The 25,882-nt window shown below is 38.0% G+C and overlaps 1 protein-coding gene across 2 annotated transcripts in view; it reads right to left on the bottom strand.

Moving 5' to 3' along the window:
* Window positions 1-256: 256 nt before the first annotated feature.
* SPG7 (SPG7 matrix AAA peptidase subunit, paraplegin) overlaps window positions 257-25,882 on the bottom strand; it is an 87,853-nt gene continuing 62,227 nt past the window's right edge. For both annotated transcript variants that reach the window (XM_001377395.5, XM_007477323.2), the window contains exons 12-17: window positions 25,637-25,747; window positions 17,078-17,193; window positions 15,906-16,062; window positions 14,560-14,726; window positions 9,027-9,104; window positions 257-3,016 (exon numbers count right to left, since the gene is read on the bottom strand). In XM_001377395.5, coding sequence (XP_001377432.1) covers window positions 2,798-3,016; window positions 9,027-9,104; window positions 14,560-14,726; window positions 15,906-16,062; window positions 17,078-17,193; window positions 25,637-25,747 — 848 coding nt within the window. In that variant the 3' untranslated portion in view covers window positions 257-2,797. The remainder of the gene's footprint in view (window positions 3,017-9,026; window positions 9,105-14,559; window positions 14,727-15,905; window positions 16,063-17,077; window positions 17,194-25,636; window positions 25,748-25,882) is intronic.

Genomic DNA, 25,882 nt, shown 5'->3' with positions numbered 1-25,882 from the left:
AGCAGAACAATTTCTATAACACCATCAAAATAAAAACGCCTTGAAAACCTTTCAAAGCAATGAAATGGTTCCGAAGGATCAATGAAAAATACAATCTACCTCCTGATAAGTCAAGTGACAGATTTGGGATGTAGAGTGAGACATTCTTTGGTCAAAGCCAATGGAAGAATCTACTTTGCTCAAGTATATATATTTGTTAGGTAAGAAGTTTCTTTTTCTATTTTTTTTTTTGGTACTTGTTGGAAGAAAAGATCAATTTTATTAGTTAAAAAAAAAAAGAAAAATGTTGGTTTTATTAGTTTAAGAGACATGAATATGATATCAAAGCAACACATTTTCAGAATACTCCACTCCAAATTTTTAAGTACCAATAACTGCTTTCCGTCCTTCTATCTTTATTACTCGCTCCACAAGAGGTATATTTGTGAACATGTAATAATCCATGTTTCTTTCCCCAAAAGAATTTAATTCTTGCAGGGAAGGGATTTTTTTCATTTTGCCTTTAAACATTTCCCCAGTGCCTTACAGAGAAAACAACCAACATAATTTTGTTGAACTGGTTTTGATGAGAGACACTCTTATATTTTGTATTCAAGAATTAGGAAAAAAATATATTGAGGTAATTGGCAACAAGTTTCTTGGCCTAAGTAGTATTTTGCAAAGATGAGAATCCTTAAAACAGTTGCCAAATAGTTAAAAATGACATAACTGTAAAAATCAACCAATTTGCAGAAGAAAATTATGTCGGAAATACTTAAGTCTAAAATGTACAACTTCTGGACTTGGATACAAACCTTTCTTTTCAATAGTCAAACAAAATAATTACTTGTTTATATTGGTGGAGTCAGAAGCTATCTGGCATCAAACAGATGTCAGTCCTGGAGAAGGTACCTTTTGTCCACACAATGAAATAGTTCCTAAAATCACAGGTGAATAAAATTTTTGTGATGAAAGACCAGAGAAATTTATTATAAATTTTACCTTGGGGCCTTGCTAAATAAATTTTTTTCACAGATCATCAATCATTTCCCTATTCCAGGACAGATGTGTATCTATTTGTTATCTAAAAAATCCCACTCAAGAAGCTTCTACATACACTCTGACATGCTCTACCTGGAATTTTGTCTTGGTGAATCTCTGGCCATACAGAATACATCTCTCAGCATGTGCCTACTGGCTTCTCTAGATTTCCCTCTTGAATATCACTATTATGGGCTGGCAATGAATAAAACACTCTAAGACACTGTCCTTTAGGAATCTAAAACATTAGGGGCAGCTAGGAGGTTCAGTGGGGGGGAAAAAGGTAGATCTGGGGCTGGGAGGTCCTGGGTTTAAGAATATCTGCTTTTCAAAGTCAATTGTGAGCCTAAGATAGCCTGAGCTTGTACCATTAGTCAGCTGGGCTATGAAAATCTATCATGAAGTCCTGGAGCTAGCAAAATGTGGTCTGAGGATAAAAGAGTCCTTGATAAATATTAAATTGTCTTAATTGGGGATTAGGCCAGAAGACAAGATGGCAAAACTATTTCAGTGCCCCCTCTGGGAAAACTGCAATCCTGTAATTTATTCCCTACAGGTATCTGTAATAGCTGTCTGGGTTCACATACCTAACACAAACAGGATATTTCTTTTTGTATACTGATTCTGAGAAGAGCAATTTAATATATTAAATCCTATTCCTTCATGACAGTACCTTCAAATCAGTGACGCTAAATAATTTTCAGCAGAGAAAATTGTGGGATGGAGAAAAATCTCAGGTGAACACATCTGAGAAATATTCTTATATAGTTGTTTCCTTCCATGTACCAGGGATGAAGTGAAACAAAAAGCATCTTTATCCATTAATGAAAATGACTCTCCCAGGCAGTAAATGATGGATTCACTAAATGAGAGATTAAAAATTATTTGCATCCATAGTGCCTACAAAACAGGCTTTTCACTTGAGTTATTCCAATGGTAGAATGTACAAACTATTATCAAAAAATTAAATAGATATATAAGCCCAACTACTCCCCTCAATGAGGTCTAGTTAAATTGTGCTGAGGTGGATGTCATCCTGCAAAATTTATTAATCAAACGTTATAACAGATCTTCCAGGTAGAAAAAGCAAGGTGGCATAGATACTTTGAGAATGAATCATTAAGAACACGTCTATAAAGATTGTATCCATTTAAAGAGCATCAGGTAAAGATATTTTAATCCCATAAATTTGCTTTCTTTCATTTCCTGAAATAATATAAGCTCATTTACTAGATGACATACTAAGAGAACTCACAGTTAAGAGGATGTAATAATTATCAGATCAGTGTAGCTATAGAGTCCTTTCTTGAGCATTTCATTATTTATTCTGATAAAGTCACAGGACCCAAGAAACTGTCAGGCAGACATGGGATTTTTAAGAAATACAACCCTGGGTCTTCATGGACAATAGGTCAGCATTGCTATATGTTCTCAATAAGAATGTTTCTAAGTCTCTGGATACCAGGTCATATGCAACACCTGTTATCTGTAATAGTGAATATCCCCGTAGGGGAAAAGATATAAAAAATCCCAAATTCTCTGCAAAGGGATTTACTAGTGGTTAATGAGTGAATATAGCTCAGACCTGCACCTGGGGGAGGCTGCCTAGAATAATTTGTGCAATTTCAGATTGCTTTCAATGGATTTCAGACTGATGTTTGGACATAAGAACTGCAGATCCTATTTTAAATGAAACTAAAAGGTCAACTGAATGGGATGTTTGTTTTCTAGAGGAAATGTGGACTCCTTTTCTAACTCTTTGAGAAGGGAATTCAGATTATTTTTGCTGGGATGATTCTTCCTCATCCAAGTCCTCTTCTCGGGGGTGTCGTCGTTGGGGTGGCTCTTCCTCCTCCTCCGTGCCTTGTTTCTCTCTCTCTGCATCAATCCATTTCTGCGGAGTGATCATTTTTTTAGGCCCATGGGGAGGTGGACCAATCAAGGCCTCAATGTCCTCATAGTTTATCACTTCCTTCTCCAACAAGGCATTAGCCAACTAGAAAGAACAAATATACCAGTGTATAAGCACTGAGTGCAGGCGCAAAGATATAGACAAGAGCCTTTTGAGATCAGAATATCAATGAATGAAAGAGAAAACCATTCAACAGAATATCCATGCAGGCTAACAAACTTCAGAGTAAAACCTTTCTCAGTCTTCCCAGGAACCAGGAAATGAAGCTCAAAAGGGCATTTCTGTGAGTGGTATATATCAAGCTCTAGGACAAATCATTTTCCCAAGGAAGCAGACACAAGAATGCAGGCTAGGGGACAGAAGAAGGATACAGCTTGAGAATGATGTTCTACCTCATTTTCTGACAGCAAACTCTTTTTATTGGCAGGCAAATGGGGTTTAGAATATGTATAAAGCCCTCAGTGAAGTTGGGGAAGTGAATAATTTTAACATCTGACAATAAGTGGAAGAGGAAGGAGTAAAGTAATTTCTGACCCTCTTGATGTGGTGCAAGCTTAGATAAAAACTTCAAACGTGTAGAGGTTTAAAATGAGATGTAGAGGCAACCGCAAGGAAAAGTTAACAAGACTAGCTCCTGTACTTGAGTACAAAGAATGCCACCACAATAAACCATTCCTTGTTTCTGGCTAGCTTAATCTTAACCTGACAAATAATTACTGAGTACCTATTATCTACAAAGCACTGAGCTAGGCAACATGGGGTATTCAACAATGCACCAGACATAGTCCTTGCTTTCAAGGAATATAAAGGGGAAAATAAAAGACAAATAATTATAATTAAAGTTAAAACGTGGTACTAAGAAGAGGATAAGTAAATCGTTCTAGTAACATGAGAGGGAGAGAAGAGAGACAGCATATTTCTATCTGGGAAGAATTAGGGATACTTTACAGAAAAGGAGACATTTGTGATAAGACCTGAATGGCAGAATTTTGACAGTCAGAAGGGTGGAGAGAGAGAGCCATGAACAAGGATGAGAGATAGGAGAATTCAGGGTTCAGTAACTTTATGTAATGAAGTTTGACTAAAGTGTATTATATTGTACATGAAGGAAAAGAGTGGAAGCTAAAGTTAGATAACTGGGAAAGAATGGCTTGAATGTTCATCACACCTATCAGATGAAGGGATTTCCAACATCTACCCAACAAATCCCTGGCTCTGCACATCTATCCACCTAAGATCCCTTAAGTAGGTAGCTAACAAGAAGGGAAAACTGGTTATCTCATGACTTGTCTGTGTTGCCAAGCCCAAAGCCTGGGACACAGTTCAAGCGACAAATTACCTATAAATTATCTAAAGGTGGTTCTGAAAAACATAAAGAAGCCAGATGACGTTTAAAAACATAATCTTTTTACCAGTTTTTGCTATAATGACAATTTTTGTGTATTTCCAATACCTCCTCAGAAAGCATTCTCTATTCTGTACAGCTTTACCTTCATAAATGGGAGAAAGCTTAGGAGTAGGAAGTTCCCATTGGCAATTCCCAAAGGAGACAAGAATCAGGAAATGGAACCATCTCATTTCACCTTTGATCCTGTAATCCTCAGGGAAAAAAAATTAATAGTTGTGACCTGGCAGAGCTATTTTAAGAGCTTCTCATATGAATAAACTTAAAACTCAAAAAAAAGTAAACAGAAATCCAAAAGAATAGATGTCATTTGGACAGTTTCTCTAGCTAGGAGATTGATCACAGAGGAAAAACTATCACAGAGTACAAAATCATAAATTTAGAGGTAGAAGGGATCTTAGTCAATAAACATTTATTAAGCACATACTATTTGCCAGCTCAGTGCTAGGGATACAAAGAAAGAAAAAAGACATCCAATCTCTTCCCTTCATTTTATATTTTATAGATAAGAAACCTGAAGCCACCTGAAGTAACCTCTCTAAGATCACAACTCAATCTTAGTGCAGACAGAATTTGAACCTAGTTCTCCTGATCCCCTGATTCCAAACTCAATGACCTTTCTAATTGTTACCTCTAACTGGGTATAGCAATCACATCAAGGCTACAATTACTGGAAAGGACATGCCAATCAATTCCCCTCTGATTCCACTTACCACCCCTCTTACTTTGGAGATCCAAATACTCCTCCCTGGCCAACATTGACATATTGCTTTCTTCCATTATAAGGGATAGGGACAAAAAGGATATAACACAATAGAATAAGGATAGGGAAAGCTCCTTTTTGTTTTTGTATTGCCAGACTGCAGGCAGTGCCTAAAACACAGTTAAATGCTTAATAAATGCTTTTTCACTTGTTCATTCATCAACACTCTATCTCCCCTGGAAAACATAATGAGAGTCTAAGGAATAAACTGAAAGTTGTCCATACAGGGAATTTCTGACATTCAGAGATGGCTTCTGGAAAATCATCCATATCCTGTACAGCCTTCTTTCTAGCATGGAACCAAAGACCATATATCTTTACTGCCTAGAGAACAGAGAATGGGAAACTCTTGCTACTGTCTTCAGAAGAAAGCTGTGTGTATCTCTAAGATTCTGCAGTCTTTCCCCTTTTCTAGTGACAGGAAAAATCAAAACTTTCCCAAAAAGGATAGGAATTAGGAGTTGTGGTCACAAGATCCAGCTCTATGTCAGGTGTAGATTAAAACCAGACACTCCTACCTTAACACAGACGATGCCAAATCTGTATTTTTTCCCAAATCTCTCAAATGCTTACATATCATTCCATGTGGATGTCACATTGGCACTTCAAACTCAGCATGTCCAGAATTGTACTATCTCCTTTTGACTTCACCATTTTGATCAAGGGTACCTACCTACCCAGTCATCCCAGACTGAAATTTTGGTGTCTTTTTAGATTCTTTCTCCCTCTGATCTCTTATATACAAGCAATAGGCAAATCCTATCAATTCTGCTACAACAAAATCTCTAGCACCTGCCTTCTCCTTTTCATTTTCACTATCACCCATGTGGTACAATTACCACCCTCCCTTCACTGAGTATTCTGATAACTTTCTAATAAGTCTTCCCACATACCTAATCTCTGCTGTTTCAACTTCATTACTGCACTGCTGTCACACTTTTCAAAACTGTTAATACTCCTCCCCCATTACCAAACAAGTCAAGTTCAATGTTCTTATAATATGTGATTAACTCCTGGGACTCCTTGAATCCATACTCCATGTCACTGGACCTACTTCTGTCCCCTAAACACACGATGATTTCCTACTTGGTATTTATGCTCAATCCAATGCCTGGAATGGCTTTCTCTTTCTGAATTCCTATCTCCCCATTAGAAACCATTTCACATGACATCTCTTTCCTGAAGCTGGCACTAATGCCCTCTTATCAAGAACACTCTTCTCCACCAGTCCTGTGCTACATCTAACATTTTTCTGTGCCCTAACTGCATCGCCTCCTTCCTCCAATCATTATGTCCCCCTTCCTGTCCTACCCCTTTTCTGGAACATCAGATCCACATGATTGTAACCAAAAACATCTAAGCAGCCTTGATCACAATGCTACGCTGACACATGGCCTCAGCAGAGCTAAGCAGAGTCCTGCACCAAATCCTTAGAGTAGCCTCTTCCAAATCTACTGGGGAATCCCTCCTCCTGGCCTGAAAACTTCGGGGCACAAGTCTCTTGGGTGAGATCAAGGGTTGGATATCTCCCTTACCTATTTCCACACACCACTTTGGAGGAATCCATTCCTGGCCTGGGAGGGAAGATGGAAGATCAGGAGGCTGTCCAGAAACCATTCTTTTAAAGGCCATGTCTCTTGTCTATGCTCTCTTAAAAATGTCTGTGAGAAGCCCTTTCTTTAACATTGGTTTGCTTCTCTAATTCTTCCGCCAAGCCCCTTCAGTGGCAATTAAGTGGATCTTAAGAAGGCTTCCCTTCCGGGGTATTCTTCCCTGTGCCATTCTAATTGACTTATCACTTAAATACTATGTGTGATAGGGCAGTGGGTCACAGATAGAAGAGACTGCAGCAGCTATCAAGGTCGGTCTCTTGATCTGTCAAGGATGAAATGGAGGCCCTGAGAGATAAATTAATCAATCAGCAATCACTGATTTAGTTTTTACTATATGCCAGGTACTGTGCTAAGCAATTCAATACAAAGACAGAAGGAGCACAGTCCTTGTCTTCAAGGAAGCTTATATTCAACAGGAAAGAAAACATACATATATATGTATAAGTATAAAGAAGTCAACCATAATTAATAAGCACCTAATATGTACCACACATTGTGCTAAGAGCTGGAAATACAAAGAAGGGCAAAAGACACAGTCCTTACTCTCAAGAAGCTCAGTCTAATGGGGAAACAAAACGCAAACACCAGGTACAAAAAAGACTTGCAGGTGGCAAAGTACAGAGAAGTTTGGAGAGGGAGGGAACAAGTCGCTGGATGACCCTGTCCAAAGTGCTGCCTGAGCCAAATTTTTAAGGAAACCAGGATTTCAAAAAAAGATGAAGGGAAGAGCACTGCAGAAATAGGGGACAGCCAATGCAAAAGCAAAGAAATAGGAGGAATGTCTTATGTGAGACACAGAACAAGAAGAACATCAATGTGGCTGAACCACAGTCATTAAGGGGAAATAATGTGTAAGAAGGCTAGAAGCAGTGACTTGTCCAAGGTTTCACAGGTGGTAATTGGCAGAGATGGAATCTGAACCTGATTCTAACAAGCAAATCTGCTGCCCTTGCTGACCACATTGGTGTGCTCTCTCTCCTACTAAGCTAAGCTCCATGAAGGCAAGGACTGTGTTTTAGGTAACTGTTCATCTTCTCCAGCAACAAGCACAATCTTAATAAATATCTGCTGAATTTGAACTATCTAACAATTGGCGGCTTCCAAAGTACCCTAGTAAAACAATTTCATAGGGAGAAGGAACTTCAGTGGCTCCCAAGAAAGTCACCCCTATACTGTAGCTAATAGGCAGTCTTCCAGCCTTTCCTGGAAGAATTTAAATATGGGGGTCCATTACCTCCCCAAATAGTTGATTCCACTTTTAGAGAACACTGGAGCATTGGCTCTGGAGTCAGAGGATATGGGTTGAAGTCCCACCTCTGATCCTTACATTGCTGGTATGACCTTGGAAAAGTCACTTGAAATTCCTGGACTTTTTTCCTCACCTTTAAAAGGAGGGTCTGGCTTCAGAGCTCCCTTGAGCTCTGATATTCTCTGATAAAATTCTCTGAGCTCTGATAAAAGATATTCTAGACAGTAAAATGTTTTCTTGAGAAGCCTATTCCAATGACAAAAGGTAAAGGGTAAAAGCCAGGGATCACTTCTCTTCCTGAACCTCTCACTGCTTGGCAATGCCTCAGCAAGCACTGATTTGCATTTCCCTTGGCTTCAGTCCCTCACATCCAGGCCCACAGGCCCCAGATGGGTGTGTAAATGTCTATTTACTTAGTTTCTTAGCAGCACCAGCTTTGGGCAAACCCAATTATATAATTTTACATGTGATGACCTGAAGGATAGGAGAAGTCACCAGGAGACAACAGTGACAAACAAATGCACCACCTAAATATCACTAATATCCCAGTTTTTGTTTTGTTTTAATCAGAATCCAATTACTGTCTTATCTTAGTCCTTTACATAAAAGAGTATTTTTGACCCTCCTCACCTTTTAGAGTCAGGCAGCCACACACAAGCTGAGAATTATAGTGATAAAAGAATACTTAACACAATTTGAGGATCTTTATATGGGTTAGGTGATAGCTTGAGGTTGAAACTAATTCTTTCCCTTTGTAAAGATAACACAGAAACAGAAGCAGGGAAAATGGCCTCCTTATTAATGGGCTCTGGCCCAAGAACAAGCAATTTCCTTAGCTCTAAGTGCTACCAGGAGAGCCAAGCATTACTAAGACAAGGAGAAAAGAGGAGATGAAAAAGCAGACCAAAGAGGAAGACAGGAGAAGAAAAGAAGAAAGAGGTGCACTTAGTGGAGGGAGAGAAGACTGAGTCTAATGGGCCACTGGTGCTTCCCCCAGTCCTTACCCAGGCTCTAATTGGCTCAGGCCACAGAAAAAGAGCATAAGGTTCCAGCATGACACTTACCGAGTGCAGTTTGACTTGGTTTTCCTGGAGAACCTTCTCTGTGTGCCTGTATGCTTTAGCTACTAGCAGTCTTGCTTCCTGTGGGAAAAGGACAAATTCCTATGAAAAAAAGAAGCTACAGTAGATGGCTATAATTCTTAATTTTTTTTTCTTTCTTTAAAAAAATGTATACATTAGGGGGCAGCTGGGTAGTTGAGTGGATTGAGAGTCAGGCCTAGAGACTGGAGGTCCTAGGTTCAAATCTGGCCTCAGACACTTCCCAGCTATGTGACCCTGGACAAGTCACTTAACCCCCATTGCCCAGCCCTTACCACTCTTCTGCCTTGGAACCAATACACAGTATTGATTCCAGGAGGGAAGATAAGGATTTTTAAAAAAATGTATACTTTAGGGGCAGCTAGGTAACTCAGTGGATTCATAGCCAGGCCTCAAGATGGGAAGTCCTGGGTTTAAATCTGGCCTTATATACTTCCTAGCTATATGATCCTAGACAAGTCACTTAAATCCCATTGACTTCTGCCTGGGAACCAATACGCTGTACAGATTCTAAGATGAAAGGTAAGCATTTGAAAAAAATATATTTTTTTAACATTATTTTATTTGGTCATTTCCAAACATTATTCATTGGAAAAAAAAGATCATTTTCTTTTCCTCCCCCCCTCCCACCACCCTTCCCTCTCTCATAGCCGACGCACGATTCTACTGGTTATCACATGTGTTCCTGTTTCTAACCCATTTCCAAGTTGTTGGTATTTACAATTACAGTGTTCATTTAGAGTCTCTCCTCAGTCCTATCCCCTTCACCCCTGTAGTCAGGCAGTTGCTTTTCCTCGTTGTTTTTTACTCCCACAGTTTATCCTCTGCTTGTGGATAGTGTTTTTTAGATCCCTGCAGATTGTTCAGGGACATTGCATTGACACCAATGGAGAAGTCCATTACCTTCGATTGTATCACAGTGTATCAGTCTCTGTGTACAATGTTTTCCTGGTTCTGCTCCTTTCGCTCTGTATCACTTCTTGGAGGTTGTTCCAGTCTCCATGGAATTCCTCTACTTTATTATTCCTTTTAGCACAATGGTATTCCATAACCAACATATGCCACAATTTGTTCAGCCATTCCCCAATTGAAGGGCATCCCCTCGTTTTCCAATTTTTGGCCACCACAAAGAGTGCAGCTATGAATATTCTTGTACAAGTCTTTTTCCTTATTATTTCTCTGGGGTACAGACCCGGCAGTGCTATGGCTGGATCAGAGGGCAGACAGTCTTTTATCACCCTTTGGGCATAGTTCCAAATTGCCCTCCAGAATGGTTGGATCAGTTCACAACTCCACCAGCAATGAATTAGTGTTCCTACTTTGCCACATCCCCTCCAGCATTCATTACTTTCCATAGCTGTCATGTTAGCCAATCTGCTAGGTGTGAGGTGATACCTCAGAGTTGTTTTTATTTGCATCTCTCTGATTATAAGAGATTTAGAACACTTCTTCATGTGCTTATTAATAGTTTTGATTTCTTTGGCTGAGAACTGCCTGTTCATGTCCCTTGCCCATTTATCAATTGGAGAATGGCTTGATTTTTTGTACAATTGATTTAGTTCTTCAGAGGTTTTTATGAAGATTGTTTCCCAATTTGTTGCTTCCCTTCTGATTTTAGTTACATTGATTTTGTTTGTACAAAAACTTTTTAATTTGGTATATTCCAGATTATTTATTTTGCATTTTGTAGCTCTTTCTAAGTCTTGCTTGGTTTTGAAGTCTTTCCCTTCCCAAAGGTCTGACATGGTGTACTATTCTGTGTTCGCCTAATTTTCTTATAGTTTCCTTTTTTATGTTCAAGTCATTCACCCATTTTGAATTTATCTTGGTGTAGGGTGTGAGGTGTTGATCTAAACCTAATCTTTCCCACACTGTCATCCAATTTTCCCAGCAGTTTTTATCAAATAGTGGATTTTTGTCCCAAAAGCTGGGATCTTTGGGTTTGTCATATACTGTCTTGCTGAGGTCACTTATCCCGAGTCTATTCCACTGATCCTCCTTTCTGTCTCTTAGCCAGTACCAGATTGTTTTGGTGACCGCTGCTTTATAATATAGTCTGAGATCTGGGACTGCAAGGCTCCCTTCTTTTGTATTTTTTTTTCATTATTTCCCTGGATATCCTTGATCTTTTGTTCTTCCAAATGAACTTTGTTATGATTTTTTCTAAATCAGTAAAAAAAATTTTTGGAAGTTCCATGGGTATAGCACTAAATAGATAGATGAGTTTGGGTAGGATGTTCATTTTTATTATATTGGCTCGTCCTACCCATGAGCAGTTAATGTTTTTCCAATTGTTCAAGTCTACTTTTAGTTGTGTGGAGAGTGTTTTGTAGTTGTGTTCATATAGTTCCTGTGTTTGTCTCGGGAGATAGATTCCTAAGTGTTTTATTTTGTCTAAGGTAATTTTGAATGGGATTTCTCTTTCTAGTTCTTGCTGCTGAGCTGTGTTGGAATTATATAGAAATGCTGATGACTTATATGGGTTTATTTTGTATCCTGCAACTTTGCTAAAGTTGTTGATTATTTCGATTAGCTTTTTGGTTGAATCTCTAGGATTCTTTAGGTAGACCATCATGTCATCGGCAAAGAGCGATAATTTGGTCTCCTCCTTGCCTATTTTAAGAAAAAAATATATTTTCATTTGGGCAAGTCAAGTGAATTTTCTGAGTTAGTTTCCTAATCTGGCAAACAAAAATTAGATTAACTGAGCTCTTCTTTCCCTCCCCCAAACCCTTACTTTCTTTCCTAGTAACTTTAAGACAGAAGAGCCAGGGTTAAGCAAATGAAGTTAAATAACTTGTCTAGGGTCACAGGTCACAGGTCACACTAGGAAGTGTCAGAGGACATATTTGAACCCAGGACCTCCCAACTCCAGGCCTGGTGCTCTATCCATTGTTCCACCTAGCTGCTCCAAGGTGAACAATTAAGAACCCACATTAAGCTCTAAATCCTATAAGCAAAACATCTCCTATGAAGTGCAGAATCTGAAGCAATTCTTTCCCTCTTTCCCACAGTGGTGTGAAGATAGGATTAAATCTCTCTTTCTTACTTTTAAATTTAATCAAGCAAAAGCCCCCAAGACAGTTTTACTTAAATTAAGTAAAGGAGTTCCACAAACAACCAACTAAAGTGGTATACACTTCCAGAAGCCACTGACTGCCCCACTGGGCAGTGCTAAGCAAATTTAAGGATTGCAATTGGTCCCTCTAAAGTGGAGGAAGGAACAAGAAGTAACAGTAAGAAAGGTCTTTTTAAAAGAGGTCAAAACTCCTGTCAGGAGGTCTTTTGGCTGAATCTGGAGCATGGAGAACCTGGGACTCTGGTAAGACTGTTCTTGGATCTTCTCCCTTTGAAGCCACTGCTTGGGTGAGTGAAAAGCTGACTCCTTTCCTGGCTTCTGGAGAGATTAGTTTCTGGAGAGGCCTCCCTGTCTTGGAGGAGGTAGAATGGGTACTCAGCACCAGGCCCTCCAGCTGAGGGCTAATTAGCCCTGCCTGAGTTGTGCCAGGGGATGGAGCAAATATTATTGTGTTAAGTTAGATATCTTATTCTACTCTCTTTCACATTTCTCTTTCACTCTTCCTCTCTTTTTGTAAAGATGCTAAAGAGTCATTTTGTCTTGAGTTGTATTAATAATTTTTAAATCGGCAACCACATTTTCATATATTTAGTCCAACCATAAACTTAATCCCTACAGTGGTGCCTTGAGACAGGGCCCTCATTCACAGCTACCAAAGTTGCACCTTTCTTAACAGAGCTAAGCTAGAAGAAGCTAAATTCTCTTTATCCTGTGGACTTTAACCTTCAAGGCTGTTCAGCTCCCTATTAAGACTATAGGTTCCTTCCCTTTGGTTCCCCACTATTCCCCAAGACACAGTGTTCCACCTTCTCAGCCCTATCTCATGATACATTCAAAAATAACAGAGTTCAAGGAAATGGACAGCAGAATGAACTGGATCCTAGTGCTGGAGAATTCTTAGAAAAATAAATTCTTTACTTCCCAGTGTTTGCTAGTAAAGAGGAAGAACTACTTATTTGTGGTTTCTCAGAAAACACATCAGCATGGACAGCACCATGGAAAGGTCATCTTTTAGCAGCATAGCCATTATTCGACTTTTCTGAAATGATGCTACTTCTCAATCTGGAAAGGAGTAAGGTAAAAACCAAACAACAAAAAGGTAGATGACACTGAGCTAGTTCTTTGTTGTTAAGTGTTAAAGGATATATTTTCATTATTAACACTATCTGGAAAAGATGCAAGTTGAATGATTTACCACATTTTTCTTTAAGGTCAGCCAGGGTCTCTAGGCAAATGTAGATGTGGTTTTGAGAATACTAAGCATTTATTCTGATCTATGCTATAACCAGACTCTGACTACCACCACAAAGGAAAAAAACATCAAGGATTATTCTGTAGAATGCTCTTTGAAGTAGGGGCTAAAGTACAGGAGGAGCAAGGCTTTTATATCTCTTAGGAAATGACCTTGGCTAAGAGAATGACTATTCAACAGAGGCTTAATGTGCAGAGGTGTTTCAGCCAAAGTGTCACACTGCCAGCTGTCCATTTCATATCATCAGGAACTCACAAATCTTAAAATTCAATATTTTACATTTGTTGAATCTTTCCCACACAGAAAAGAAACACAAGATAAATGAAGGAATAGATAATCAGCCATCATGGCATTTATTATATATGGTTCATTTAATTTATCCTGAGAGAACTGAACTCACTTGATAGGTACTAGATGATCCCAACAGTTATCAGCTTTGGTTAGAGGTCATTTTCTGTTATCTTTATGGTAAGAATTTATATCTATAGCTTTGTATTATTGAGAATTTGTATCAGGCCAATCTGGTTGTAAAAAGCTGGGGCCTCTTTCCACAAAAAATTCTTTGATGTCCTGAGTTTAAATATGTGAGTAGCTGTGACAAAGGAACAAGAAAGGAGGAATAGTGCTGATATGTGAAGAATTTGGGGAAAATCTTATTGCAGGTTTTATGTTAAATATTTGTTTGTCCACTTAAATGACAAAAGAGAGCAAAACTGATTATTTCACATATTTAAAGAGAAAAAAAATCTATTCTAGAAAACAAATGCTAAAAGGAAATCTTCCAGGGGTGGAAAGATTAGAATTTAGTGTACTAAGCTCAAAAACAATGCCAATAAATTTGTTCAGAGACTAGTAAAACATAAAGATGTGAAAAACTAAAGTCAGCTAGGAATTGTGTAAATGAATGGTGAAAAACCCTGAAAAGTTCTCCAAGTCTTAGGAAGACAAAGAGAGGTAGTTGAGTCCTTACATAGTTCCCTCTCTGCTTTTCAGGGCCACACACATTAAGTCTTTGGAAATCAGAGGTACTTCATACTGATATGGACACTAGCATTTGGAGCTGCCCATGCCCTAATAACTTAGATTCTCCTGCTTGGGATTTCTATATTCAGCTTCAGAAACTAAATACCTGTGATCCTGACAATTGGTTGATTTTGTATATTTACCTGATCCATCATTTGTTGAAGCCCTTGGCTGAAGGGTCTTCGTCCTATGCCTGCTGTGCTTTCCTGCTGTTCAGGGAAGGAAACAAGGCCAACACTAGGCACCATCCCAAACTGTTTCACCATGGAATAGGCTATTTTTGTGACTTTCCTAAGATCATCCTGTGCCCCTGAAGAATCAGAATCAAAAGAAGTAAAGAGTTTTTTATGCTGGTTAATTTAACAGATTTATCATTAAGCCTTTTTTTTCTGAGCACAAGCATGAATCTGAAACCAGAATTTAAAACATTCTTCATGTGTTCAAAGATAATAATGGGACATAAGTCAAACAGCACATTTTCCTGGTCATCTGATTTTCCCATTAACAAACAACTCATTTATTTCTATACCTAATTCTATCCTCTAAACAATGGGAAAACACAACTCTTAAGTATCCTAGTGTTATTAAAGTCAAACAGTAGATAAATGAATAATAATTATGAATATGTACTTATATGGCAATGCAGAGTTTTGTTCACCCTACAGTTTTATTAAGATTCACAATAGTCGTTAATAATCAATCATAATTAAGCCTATGCAATATGGAAATCCAAGCTGATTCTATTTTGTAAATTTACATTAAAATCTCCTGCTGAACACTGCTATTTTTCACATGCTGGCGATGAATCATCATGAATCAAAACCAGGTGAGTATTTCACAGCTGAACCCCTGAAGGCACTTGTTAAGGTTGGTGCTCTGAAGAGTCAAAGAGCATCTATTAATATCTATAGGCTCTTCTTAACTAATATTTTTAAGAGTATCTGTATGCAGAGTACTAAACCAATCTGGGTTTTTGAATACTTAATACATATTTATTTTAACTGGAGTTCTCCTGAGCTACTCTTTGTCAAACAACATGCTAATGATGAGGCTCAAGTAGGCACTGAAATAAAGGCCCCATTCCATCAAGTGGTGATGAATAATAATGTTTAGCCCCAGATAGTAACTAATTATAGTTATAAGGAACTGCTTTTATTGAATTATATGTATCCAGAATTCTCAAAAATCCAACTTAATCCAACTTACAGATATAGAATATGTACACAACAAAAAGCAATACCCTTTAACTTCAAAGTTTTAAAAATTGATTTTTTTCTAGTTTTTTCATTTTATGTCTTCTTTTAAGTTCCTGAATAGGAAATTTCAGAAAACAGTCGAATTTATTCCATATTTTGTGACCCTGTTCATGGCAACTGACTCTCAAAGAAGATAATCTGGCTTAGAAGTTGTTTCTGTAAAAGGATATTATTGAAATGTACATGATGCTAAAAAACTCTTCACTGATTCACCTAAAGAACTAGCTTCTCACCTGAAGTAACCTTATTAAAAGAAATGGCTTCAGACACTCGGCCTCCCAAAGCCATGCACATCCGCTCAAATAGCTGCTCCTTAGTAAAGAGATACTGGTCTTTAGGGAGAATCTGAGAAAATCCCAGGGCAGCATTTGTCCGTGGTGCTATGGAGATCTGCAAAATGTCAAAATGGACCTCAAATTTCAGAAACAGAATGGAGAATTTACAAAAACAAAAGAATGTATCAGAGAGGAAGCAGTGCAACACTGAGACTATTTTTAATCTCAGGCTTACAAAGAAGTTAAAGCATAAACAAACCAACCTAATTATGACAATGGAATAGAATTCTAATAATCAAGTGAAATAATACACAGAAGGAAAAAGGGGCTTTCACTTTGCAGTAATTTAATGGTAAGTTTGGTGGCTGAAGGTATTTTGGAGCACACAAAATGCCAAAGAAAAATATCACACAATAATGTCAATTGCTAACCAATCAGAAGATATGCTGTATAGTGGGGCAACATTTATAACATAAATCACACATTAATCCATTTCTCTCTTAATTCCAGGATAATTCGTTAAAGACAGAGCCTACTAAGAACATAATAAGCATGATCAATTAGCTTATTTAATAGGAAGTAGACTAAGGCAGAGAGCAAGTATGTCAATTTGGCTAGAGGGAAAGGAGGGAGGGAGTGTATGTGTATGTGTATGGATTTGACTGTGTCTATGTGTGGCTCAGGGCAGAGGGCAAGTATGTCAATTTGGGCTTGTGTGTATGTGTCTCTGTCTAAGCATCCTGAAAATATAGGAAGGAGCTGACTGAGAAGAGTTTGAAATGCCAAACAGGAATTTGTATTTTATCCTAGGGGACAGGGAAGCCATAGAAGCTTGTTGAACATGGGAGTAATGTGAGGAGATCTGGTATTTAGAGGTCTCCATTTAGCAGTTCAGTGGAAAATGGTTTGGATGGGGAAAGAGTAGATGTAGGAAGACCAATTAGGAGCCTACTGAAATTGTCAGAGAAGATGAGAGCACAGGCTCAAGTAGTTGTGGTACAAGTAGACAGGTAACAGATACAAGATCAGCTGAAGGAGAGGGATGAGTGAGAACTCAAGGACCAAAGGTGGCTCATGTTTTAAACCCAAGTTTTAAAGATGACAAATTGTGAGCAATGAGCTCACTTTACCTTCATCACTGCCTCAGTGTGTTCCAGCAACCAGCCAACCAAAGCATGGCCAGACTCGTGAAATGCCACAATCCTCTGCTCCTCCTTGGACAGAATCTTGCTTTTTTTGGCAGTACCTAAAGAAACACCAAAGATTTTAGATCTGTCGTGCAAAAGTAAAAGTCTTGGCAATACTTGGGTGAAATGTGCCAAGAAATGTCCTTGTTCACAGGTCCTACTATTTCTGCCTTGCATAATCTTAGACATGAAGTACAAGTTATTCATTTTCTCTAGCCATGTCCTGCCTTCTGGACAAACTAGGGCAAGATGTAGAAATATTTTCATACTCCTACTTTTATTTTATTTAATATATCATCAAAGGGGATCCTTTGTCAATGACGCATTATGGGGGAACAGATAGAGAACTTAAAAGACAGAAAAGACCTTAAGGATAATTTAAGTCTAATTACTTCACTTAATAAAGATTCTCTGGTCTACAGACAAGACGTGATTTGTCCCAAGTTCCCAAGATGGCTACTGGTGTAGGCCCAGACCAAAAACCTGGCCCCATGGGTTTATAGGCCCTGCACATTATATCATATTGCCTCAGAGGCACGAAAACTTCCTAGAGAAGAAGATGGTATTTTTCAGATATATTTTTAAATCTTAAGTTATCTGGAGAGAAAGCAGATGAGATTTAAGTTCAGAATAGTTGGTATCACACTGCTAGATGTCTCTACTGGATATTTTAAGAAGTGCCCAATAGGGCTGGGTTTGAAAGAATTTATAGCATTACAATATAACTTGGCATTTGGATGTGACAGATGGAAAGCACACTTCTCTTCAAATATGGGTCACAGTTTCAGATTAGATTTAATTATACGTAGCACCCAAGTATGTGATGAACTTCCATCATGAAAAGTTTGTTCTAGGTCAAAAAGCCTATAGCAGAAAAGTATTGTTCGTTAAGAAAAATATAACATAGGAGTTTTTAAAACAGAGGGGAAAATGTCTAAGAAGCTCTCCCAAAAGAAGTGGCAATAAGACAGGATATAAAAGAAAAAGCATGGGCTGAGGAATCAGATCTGGATACTACTTCTTGTCTGTGTGACTAGGAAAAGGTAACTATACTTGATCTTAATTTCATTGCCCACAAAATTGGAACAGTATTTTTCATTAGGCTTATCTTACAAAATTATTATACCAGATGATAAATTAAAAATCATTTAAAAAACTGTAAAGCATGATACAGATTTGAGATAGCATTCATGTTATCATTTTGAACTAGCATGGTAATAGTCCTCAACCTTGAGCTTTTGGTTGTTCTGGATACACTGGGAAAAAAAAAAAGAACTGTAATCTAATTAAGTCCTCATCATCTTCTGGGAAAGCACAGCTTCACAGCCAGACATCAGTCCTATACTTGGGAAGCCTCAGAAAGTCTCTGTTATAAAGCACTAGAGATTCATCTTCTTTGTTTATTCAGTTTGGTTTTTCTTTGGAGTTAGTGATTTCATCAGCAGAGAAAGGGGAAAACTTTTCACTGCCAATGCAGGTCAGTAACTATTATGATAGGAGCCAATATGTGGGACTGAGACATTAAGGAAGAGATCCCAAGAGCTTATAGTTCAAATCTGATTAGTAGCACAGGAAAACAGGTCACCCAGGCTGAGGAGGGACTCCCCATCAACTACACCTTTTAAATTCATTCAAAAAAGATGGAACCCTTCCTGCTATTGGTAAGAATTTTTCCATGTGTTTTAAAAAAAAAAATCTTTTGCCTTCTGTCTTTAAATCAACTGTGTACTGGCTCAAGGGAGAAGAACAGTAAGAGCTAGGCAATGGGGCTTAAGTGACTTGCCCAGGGTCACAAAACTAGGAAGTTCCTGAAGCCAAATTTGAACCCAAGATCTCCAATTACTAATTCCCAATCTATTGAGCCACCTATCTACCCCCATTTATTCATGATAAAAAAAAATGCTATCCACCTCCAAAGGAAGAACTGATGGAGTCTTAAAACAGATCAAATCATAAAAAAGGGCTTTAAAACAATGCATACCCTTTGATCCATTATTACTATTTCTAGGTCTGTATCCCAAAGAGATTTTTAAAAACAGGAAAAGGACCTAATTGAACAAAAATATTTATAGCTGCTCTTTTGGTGGTGGCAAAAAACTTAGAAATTGGAGGGATGTCCATTAATTGGGAAATGGCTGAGCAAATTGTGGTATATGATGTTAGGGAATATTATTGTGCTGAAAGGAATGATGAACAGGATGATCTCAGAAAGACTTCTATGAACTGATGCCAAGTGAAATAAGCAGAACCAGGAGAACGTTTGTACACAGTAACACAGCAATATTGTGGAATGATCAACTGTGTGACTTAGCTGCTCTCAGCAATGAATGCAATGATCCAGGACAATTCTGAGGGAACTTACAATGAAGAATGCTATCAACCTCCAGAAAAAGAATTGATAGAATCAGAATGTAGGTTAAAGCATATGATTTTTCACTTGTTTATTTGGATTTTTGTTTTGGGGTTTGGGATTTATATGATTATTCACTTACAAAAATGAACAATATGGAGAGACTCTAAACGAAACTAATGCAAATATTAACATGGCAATGGGTTCGAATCAAGAACACATGTGATACCCAGTGGAATCACGCATCGGCTATTGGGGGGGGGAGGAAAAGAAAATGATCTTTGTCTTTAATGAATAATGCTTGGAAATGATCAAATAAAATATTATAAAATTTTTTTAAAAAATGAACAATATGGAAATATATTTTGGATGATTATACAGGCATAATTCAGATCAAACTGCTTGCCAACTCCAGGGAGGGGGGAGGAAAGAAGACAATTTGGATCATATAACTTTGGAAAACTTATGTGGAAATCTGTTATTACTAACAGGTAAGAAATAAATTACAAATAAAATAAAATCTATTATAGCCAGAAAATAAAGTAAAATTATTACATAAAATTAGGAAAAAATAAAATATACACAAAAATAAACATAAAAATTCCATACTGACAATTTGTATTAATTTTTTAAAAAGAGATGACAATATTAGAGGTATTTCCCTAAAGTACAAACCTCTAATCCCTGCTACTGTTCTTATTTGAATTTACTTGGTTAAACAATTATATTCTAATGCCTTGTAAAGAATTATCTTGTGTTTTCATCCACACACAACCATCTGAATTAATGGAAGGAAGCTCCCCAAAGGCTAGTCCAAAAACAAGCATTTATTAAGTGCCTACTATGAGCACTGAATATACAAAGAAAAAATGAAACAGTTCTGACCTTCAACGTCCTTATACAGGTATAAATTCATATACAAAAAAGTATAATAAAAAGTAGTTTCAGGAAAGAGAAAATCCTAGAAGTTGTGATGGGGTGGGGGAGAAGGGAAGAATTAGGGCAGGCCAGGAAAAGGGGGTATCTGATCTGACACTTGAAAAATATTAGCAATTCTGAGAGGCAGCAGTGAAGAGATGCATTTCAAAGGGCACAAATTATAACCAAAGGGCCAAACCCATCCCATCTTTGAAATACAATAAAATTTTATGTAAAAATACGAAAACCATTCTTAACTGGAGAGGAAAAAAGGACAATTTGACCCTAAGTTTGCCAGCTCCTGTTCTACTCTCCAATGCCTTACTGATTTTGTTCTATTGTTGTTCATGAATTGCCAAACCCTAGATTACTCCCACCATCTATTTTCTCTGCTCCCACTCACGTGTTGATCAACTAGATATTAAGTTGGACAATCATAATTGGGGTCCCAACAAATTCGTTATCTAATCTTGACCCCTACATTCTCTCACTTATTGACCTCATTAGTTTACTTGAGTTTCTCTATTCCTGTTTAAGTCTTATGAAGGTATGCTTGACTCTATACACAATTCCCCATATTGCCAACTTCCTATTGGACATTTTAAGCTGGATGTTCTGTAAACACCTCAAACTTGTGTCCAAAAGAGAACTCATCATATTTCCCCCAACCACCATCCTTCTAGTCAAATCAGGTTCACAGCACAAGTATTACGGTCAATTCTTGACTTACCCAATATATTCAATCAGTTGCAAAATCCTGCATTTCTATCACTATGACTCTCTCACATACATTCCATTCTCTCCACTCTTAACAATCATTATCCTGGTTCAGACCCTCATCATTTCTTCTGTGTAATGTTACAGAAGATCTCCAATCTTTCCTTATTCCAATTTTTTCAAAATTTAATAAACTTCAGAAGCCCCCTCTTACCTCTGAGATAAAATATCAGCTCCTCTGTTTTGGCATTTTGCATTTCTCAAAACCTGGTATTACCCTTTCTTTCTAGCATTCTTCAGTCATCAGTCATTAAGCATTTATTAAACACCTACTCTGCTTTTAGTTCTAGGGAAGCCAAGTATGGGCACAGTTCTCCCGATTCCTTATTGCTCTCTACACACTTGATGTCAACAGCCAACCCAGACTTCTATTTCTGACAATGACACTCTATCTCCAGTGTCCACACTTGTGTACTGGTTGTGCCCCCTATGCTTTCCTCTCCTCAAAGAATCCCTGGTTTCCTTTAAGCATTGCCTCAAATAGCCTCTTCTGAAGGAGGCCTTTCCTGGTCTTTGTATATGGCATGACACAAATGGGATATACTCCATAAAGCTCATTTGGAGACAGACCTACAACAGCCATTCCACTGTCCAAACATGCATTGAGCTCTCCTAGTACATCCAGGCAAATATCTGGTTCAAAGCTCCAATCTTCCCTTGACCCTCACACCACTTAGCTCTGTGATGGTAGGACAGGGGTGATGCCTGATGCCAACTAAAGAGAGAAACAGCTTCTTTTTTTGTATTTCATCCTTGCCTCTAGAATATGTAGGGAACTGTTCTCAAGTGGCAGCCAGCACATGTGCTGGCTTGGGGATCTCAAAGCCCACAGCTGCCACTTTTATTTTGTGTTTTCCCTTGAGTGGGGATGACTGAGAGGAACCAAGAGATGGATATCTCAGCTCTGAGAATTCAGAAAATAAACTGACTGTCAGGATTATTATTCTATTTTAAAAAATCCTTAACATCTGCCTTAGAAGATAGTGAGTATCAGTTCCAAGGCAGAAGAGTGGTAAGGATTAGGCAATGGGTATTAAATGACTTGCCTGGATCACACACATAGGAAGTGTCTAAGACCATATTTGAAGCCAGGACCTTGCATCTAGCCCTGGGTTACAATCCACTGAGCCACCTAGCTGCTACCCCAATAAAGGTTTTTGAAGAAGGAAAATCCATGGTCAGGCCTGTGCCTTAAGAATATTATTTTGGCTATGATATGAAGATTAGGATGGAGAAGAGAAAGCCTGGAAGCAGAATGAACTGCTACAGTAATGCAAATTACTATATGAGTAACTAAGTAGAATAAGTAAATGAAAGGAAATAAGGACTTAAAGTAGGGAAGGGACCATGTGGATGGAAAGAAGATGGCAAATGTGAAAAATGTTAGAAAGAATCAGTGAGACTTGAAAAAAACTAGATATGAGAGAGAAAGGAATGATTCAAAGATGCCTACAAGCTTACTAACCTGGGTAACTAAGAAGATGTATTTTGAGCTGCAATAGGGGTATTTAGAAAAGAATATGTTCAGATTAGCGAGGGAAAGAAAAGACATATCAGTTCAGATCAGACGAAATGTATTTGATGGGCCAGTAAAAGATCTCAGAAATGAATAATAGATAACTAATGACATCAAATAGTCCAAATGTCAGATAACTCAAAAATAATGTTGTTAGAATGTATTGTGGTATCTACTTATTCAATTATGACATGTAAATTCACAATACTTCAGAAAAGATAATAAAGATACAATGAGAAGAATTCATAGACTTAATGAAATCTTAATGTTATACAGGTCTTTAGATATCATTAAATTAAATCCAAATGCATCAATCCTAAATTTCAGCATCTTTTAAAAAATATCCTGTGAAAAGGTCACCTATTATATCACAAAGCATCCATTTCCACTTTCAGAGAACTCTTACAGGTTAGACCCCTTTTCTTTATAACTGCAATCCCTCCCATTGGTCTTTATTAAGTCTGAAAATCCCATGTGATAAGACTAATTCCTCTAACACATGAAAGTTCTAATATTTGAAGAGAGCGATCAAAATCTCTCCTACATTTATATTTCCTTCAAGCAATCATCATATGGCATGGTATTGAATTTCCTCCTCCTGGCTCCTCCAGTCTGTATGCATTCCAAGTTATCAATGGCCATATGAAAACGTGACAACTATAACTGAACATTGTATTCTAACTAGAGATTAATCACTGGAGAGAAGAATGGAAATACTGCCTCCTTTGTTCTAGATATTACATGTTTATTAACATAGCTTTGCTTCCCTAGACTAACCACCTCTAATTCCTTCAACTAATCTTTACACAGCATGAATTCGCTCCCTCTCCTAGAAGGATACATGTGGGAGACCTCATCTAATTCTACTATGAAAATAGAGGCCAAATGTGAGTTCCTTCCTCTACCCCCAACACTAAATCTCAGTCATCTGACATCATGCTTCACACCCTACCCCCATTCTTTCATTTCCTCCATTCTTATTAAGCACTAGCACTGGGTTAAATGCAGAGGATGCATCTAGAAGAGTGAGATGGTTCCTACTCTAAAGAACCTAACAGTCTAATAATTGAGGGAGGAATAACAGTTCCTGGGGACTTGGGGGCTTAGCTGCCAAAGGATGACTCCTCTTCTCACACCATTCCCACCCTCTCCTGTCTCTTCCAGCATGTTTCCCCTACCATCATTCTAGTGATCTATCAGTACATTCACTACTGTGTATAAATATGCCCAGATCTCCCTCATCCTTTAAAAACCCTCATAGAAACTTAAATCCCCTAAAGCTATCATACTATATCTGCTCCCTCTTTCTCAGCTAAACTCCTAAAAGAAAAAAGCTAGTGATGTTTGTTTCTTCCACTTACGCTCCTCTCACACATTTCTTAACCCTCTTTACTCTGGCTCATCACTCAAATGAAAACACTCTCCAAAGTCACCAACAATCTCTATATTGACACATCATAAGGCTTTGTCCCAATCCTCTTCATTCTTAACCTCTCTGCAGCATCTGACACTATTGACCACTCTCTTTTCCTGGTTACTCTGTATTCAGTTTTGATGACACTACTAACTTGCTTTTCCACCTGCAGCCTAGGCAGTCCTTCTCAGTCTCTCTTGCTGAATTTCATTCGAGTCTAGCCCCTTAACTATAGATGTATCCCAATTCTCTGTCCTGGGTCCCATTCATTTCACTTCCTTCAATTCATAGGTATATATATCCATCACTGGACCCTCTCCTGAATTCTAGTTCCACATCACCAACTACATATTGGATTTTCCAAATGGAAGTCCCATAGGAATTTAAAATTCATCCTAAGACCGAACTCCTCTATTCTCCATACCCCACCCCTCTTCTGAACTTCCCTGTTTCTATCAAGGGTACCACCACCATTCTTCCAATCACCCATATTTATACAACATTAGTCATCCTTGACTTCATTCTCTAAATTCTAGAATCAAAGTTACCGTTTGCATCCCCACATTTCTCTACCCTTCCATGGCCACCTAACTAGATCAGGCTTTCATCAGTGTCCCATGAGCTACTGGAATAACGTCCTAATTCTTCTCTCTGTCACAAGGCTTTCTATTCACCAATGCATTCTCCACATAGCTGCCAAAGGGATACTCCTTAATCACAGGTAGGGTCATGTCACTCCCCGACTCAATATACTCCATCTCCATATAAACTCATTTGCTTGGCATGTAAAGCCCTTCACAGCCTGGCTTCAGACTCCTTCCCATCCCTCGTACACCTGACTTCCTCACATATACTCTGCCACCTGAGCAACCTGGCTTTGCTATTCCCTCCATGCAGAAACATTCCTTCCTGCTTCTCAGTGCCTTTGCATAGACTCTCTATACACAGAATGGACTCCATTCTCATCTCAGCCTTTTAGAATTCACCCTTCCTGTAACTCCTTACACTTTTAAAGTTCAGCTCAAATAGTACCTTCTATGTAAGGCCTTTCCTAATCCTCCCAGCTGCCAGGGTCTCTCTCCCAACAAAATTACCTAGCATTTCTGTTGTATATATATTTATATGTGAATGTCTCCCTGAGCAAAACAAGCTCCTTGAGGCCAGGGACAATCATTTTTGGCTTTAGATATCTAGGACAGTGCTTAGAACAAAGAAATTCATTTAACATTTGTTGCCTGACTTCAGAGAAGTTTAAATTATTTTACTTATCTTACCCTATCCCTGAACTTACTCTTTTTTCCCAAACCATATATAACGCAGGCCTACAATAAGGTAATTCCAATCTCTAAGGCTGCTGTATGTTGAGGAAGGATAATGAAACATTTTTATTTATCTGACCTCCCATTTTACATGTTTATGAATGAATATTTTGACAAATATCATATTTTTTATTAAATCCTAAGAGAAAATACATGATCACTGTTAAGAATAGAAGACAAACAATTTAACAGAACAGAGTCTCTATACCTGCAATTACTCGCTCCACAGCATATTCAAAATTAAATGTATCTATTGATTTGTGTCCTTCTCTTGCAGCATGCAGAGCAGCTTCATTACATATATTTGCAATATCAGCTCCTATTGGTAAAAAGTTTGACATCATTTAATATGTTTGGGAATAAATGAATCAATATAGAATTCTGTTATAATATGTATATGGTCAAAAATAACTGATAAATGACAAATCCTAAGGCTTTAAAACAGAAGTTGAAT

Source organism: Monodelphis domestica, chromosome 1, assembly GCF_027887165.1.
Source record: "Monodelphis domestica isolate mMonDom1 chromosome 1, mMonDom1.pri, whole genome shotgun sequence".
Taxonomy (NCBI): Eukaryota; Metazoa; Chordata; class Mammalia; order Didelphimorphia; family Didelphidae; genus Monodelphis; species Monodelphis domestica.
The sequence above is the reverse complement of the archived record's forward strand: the minus strand, read 5'-3'. Positions and strand labels throughout refer to the sequence as shown.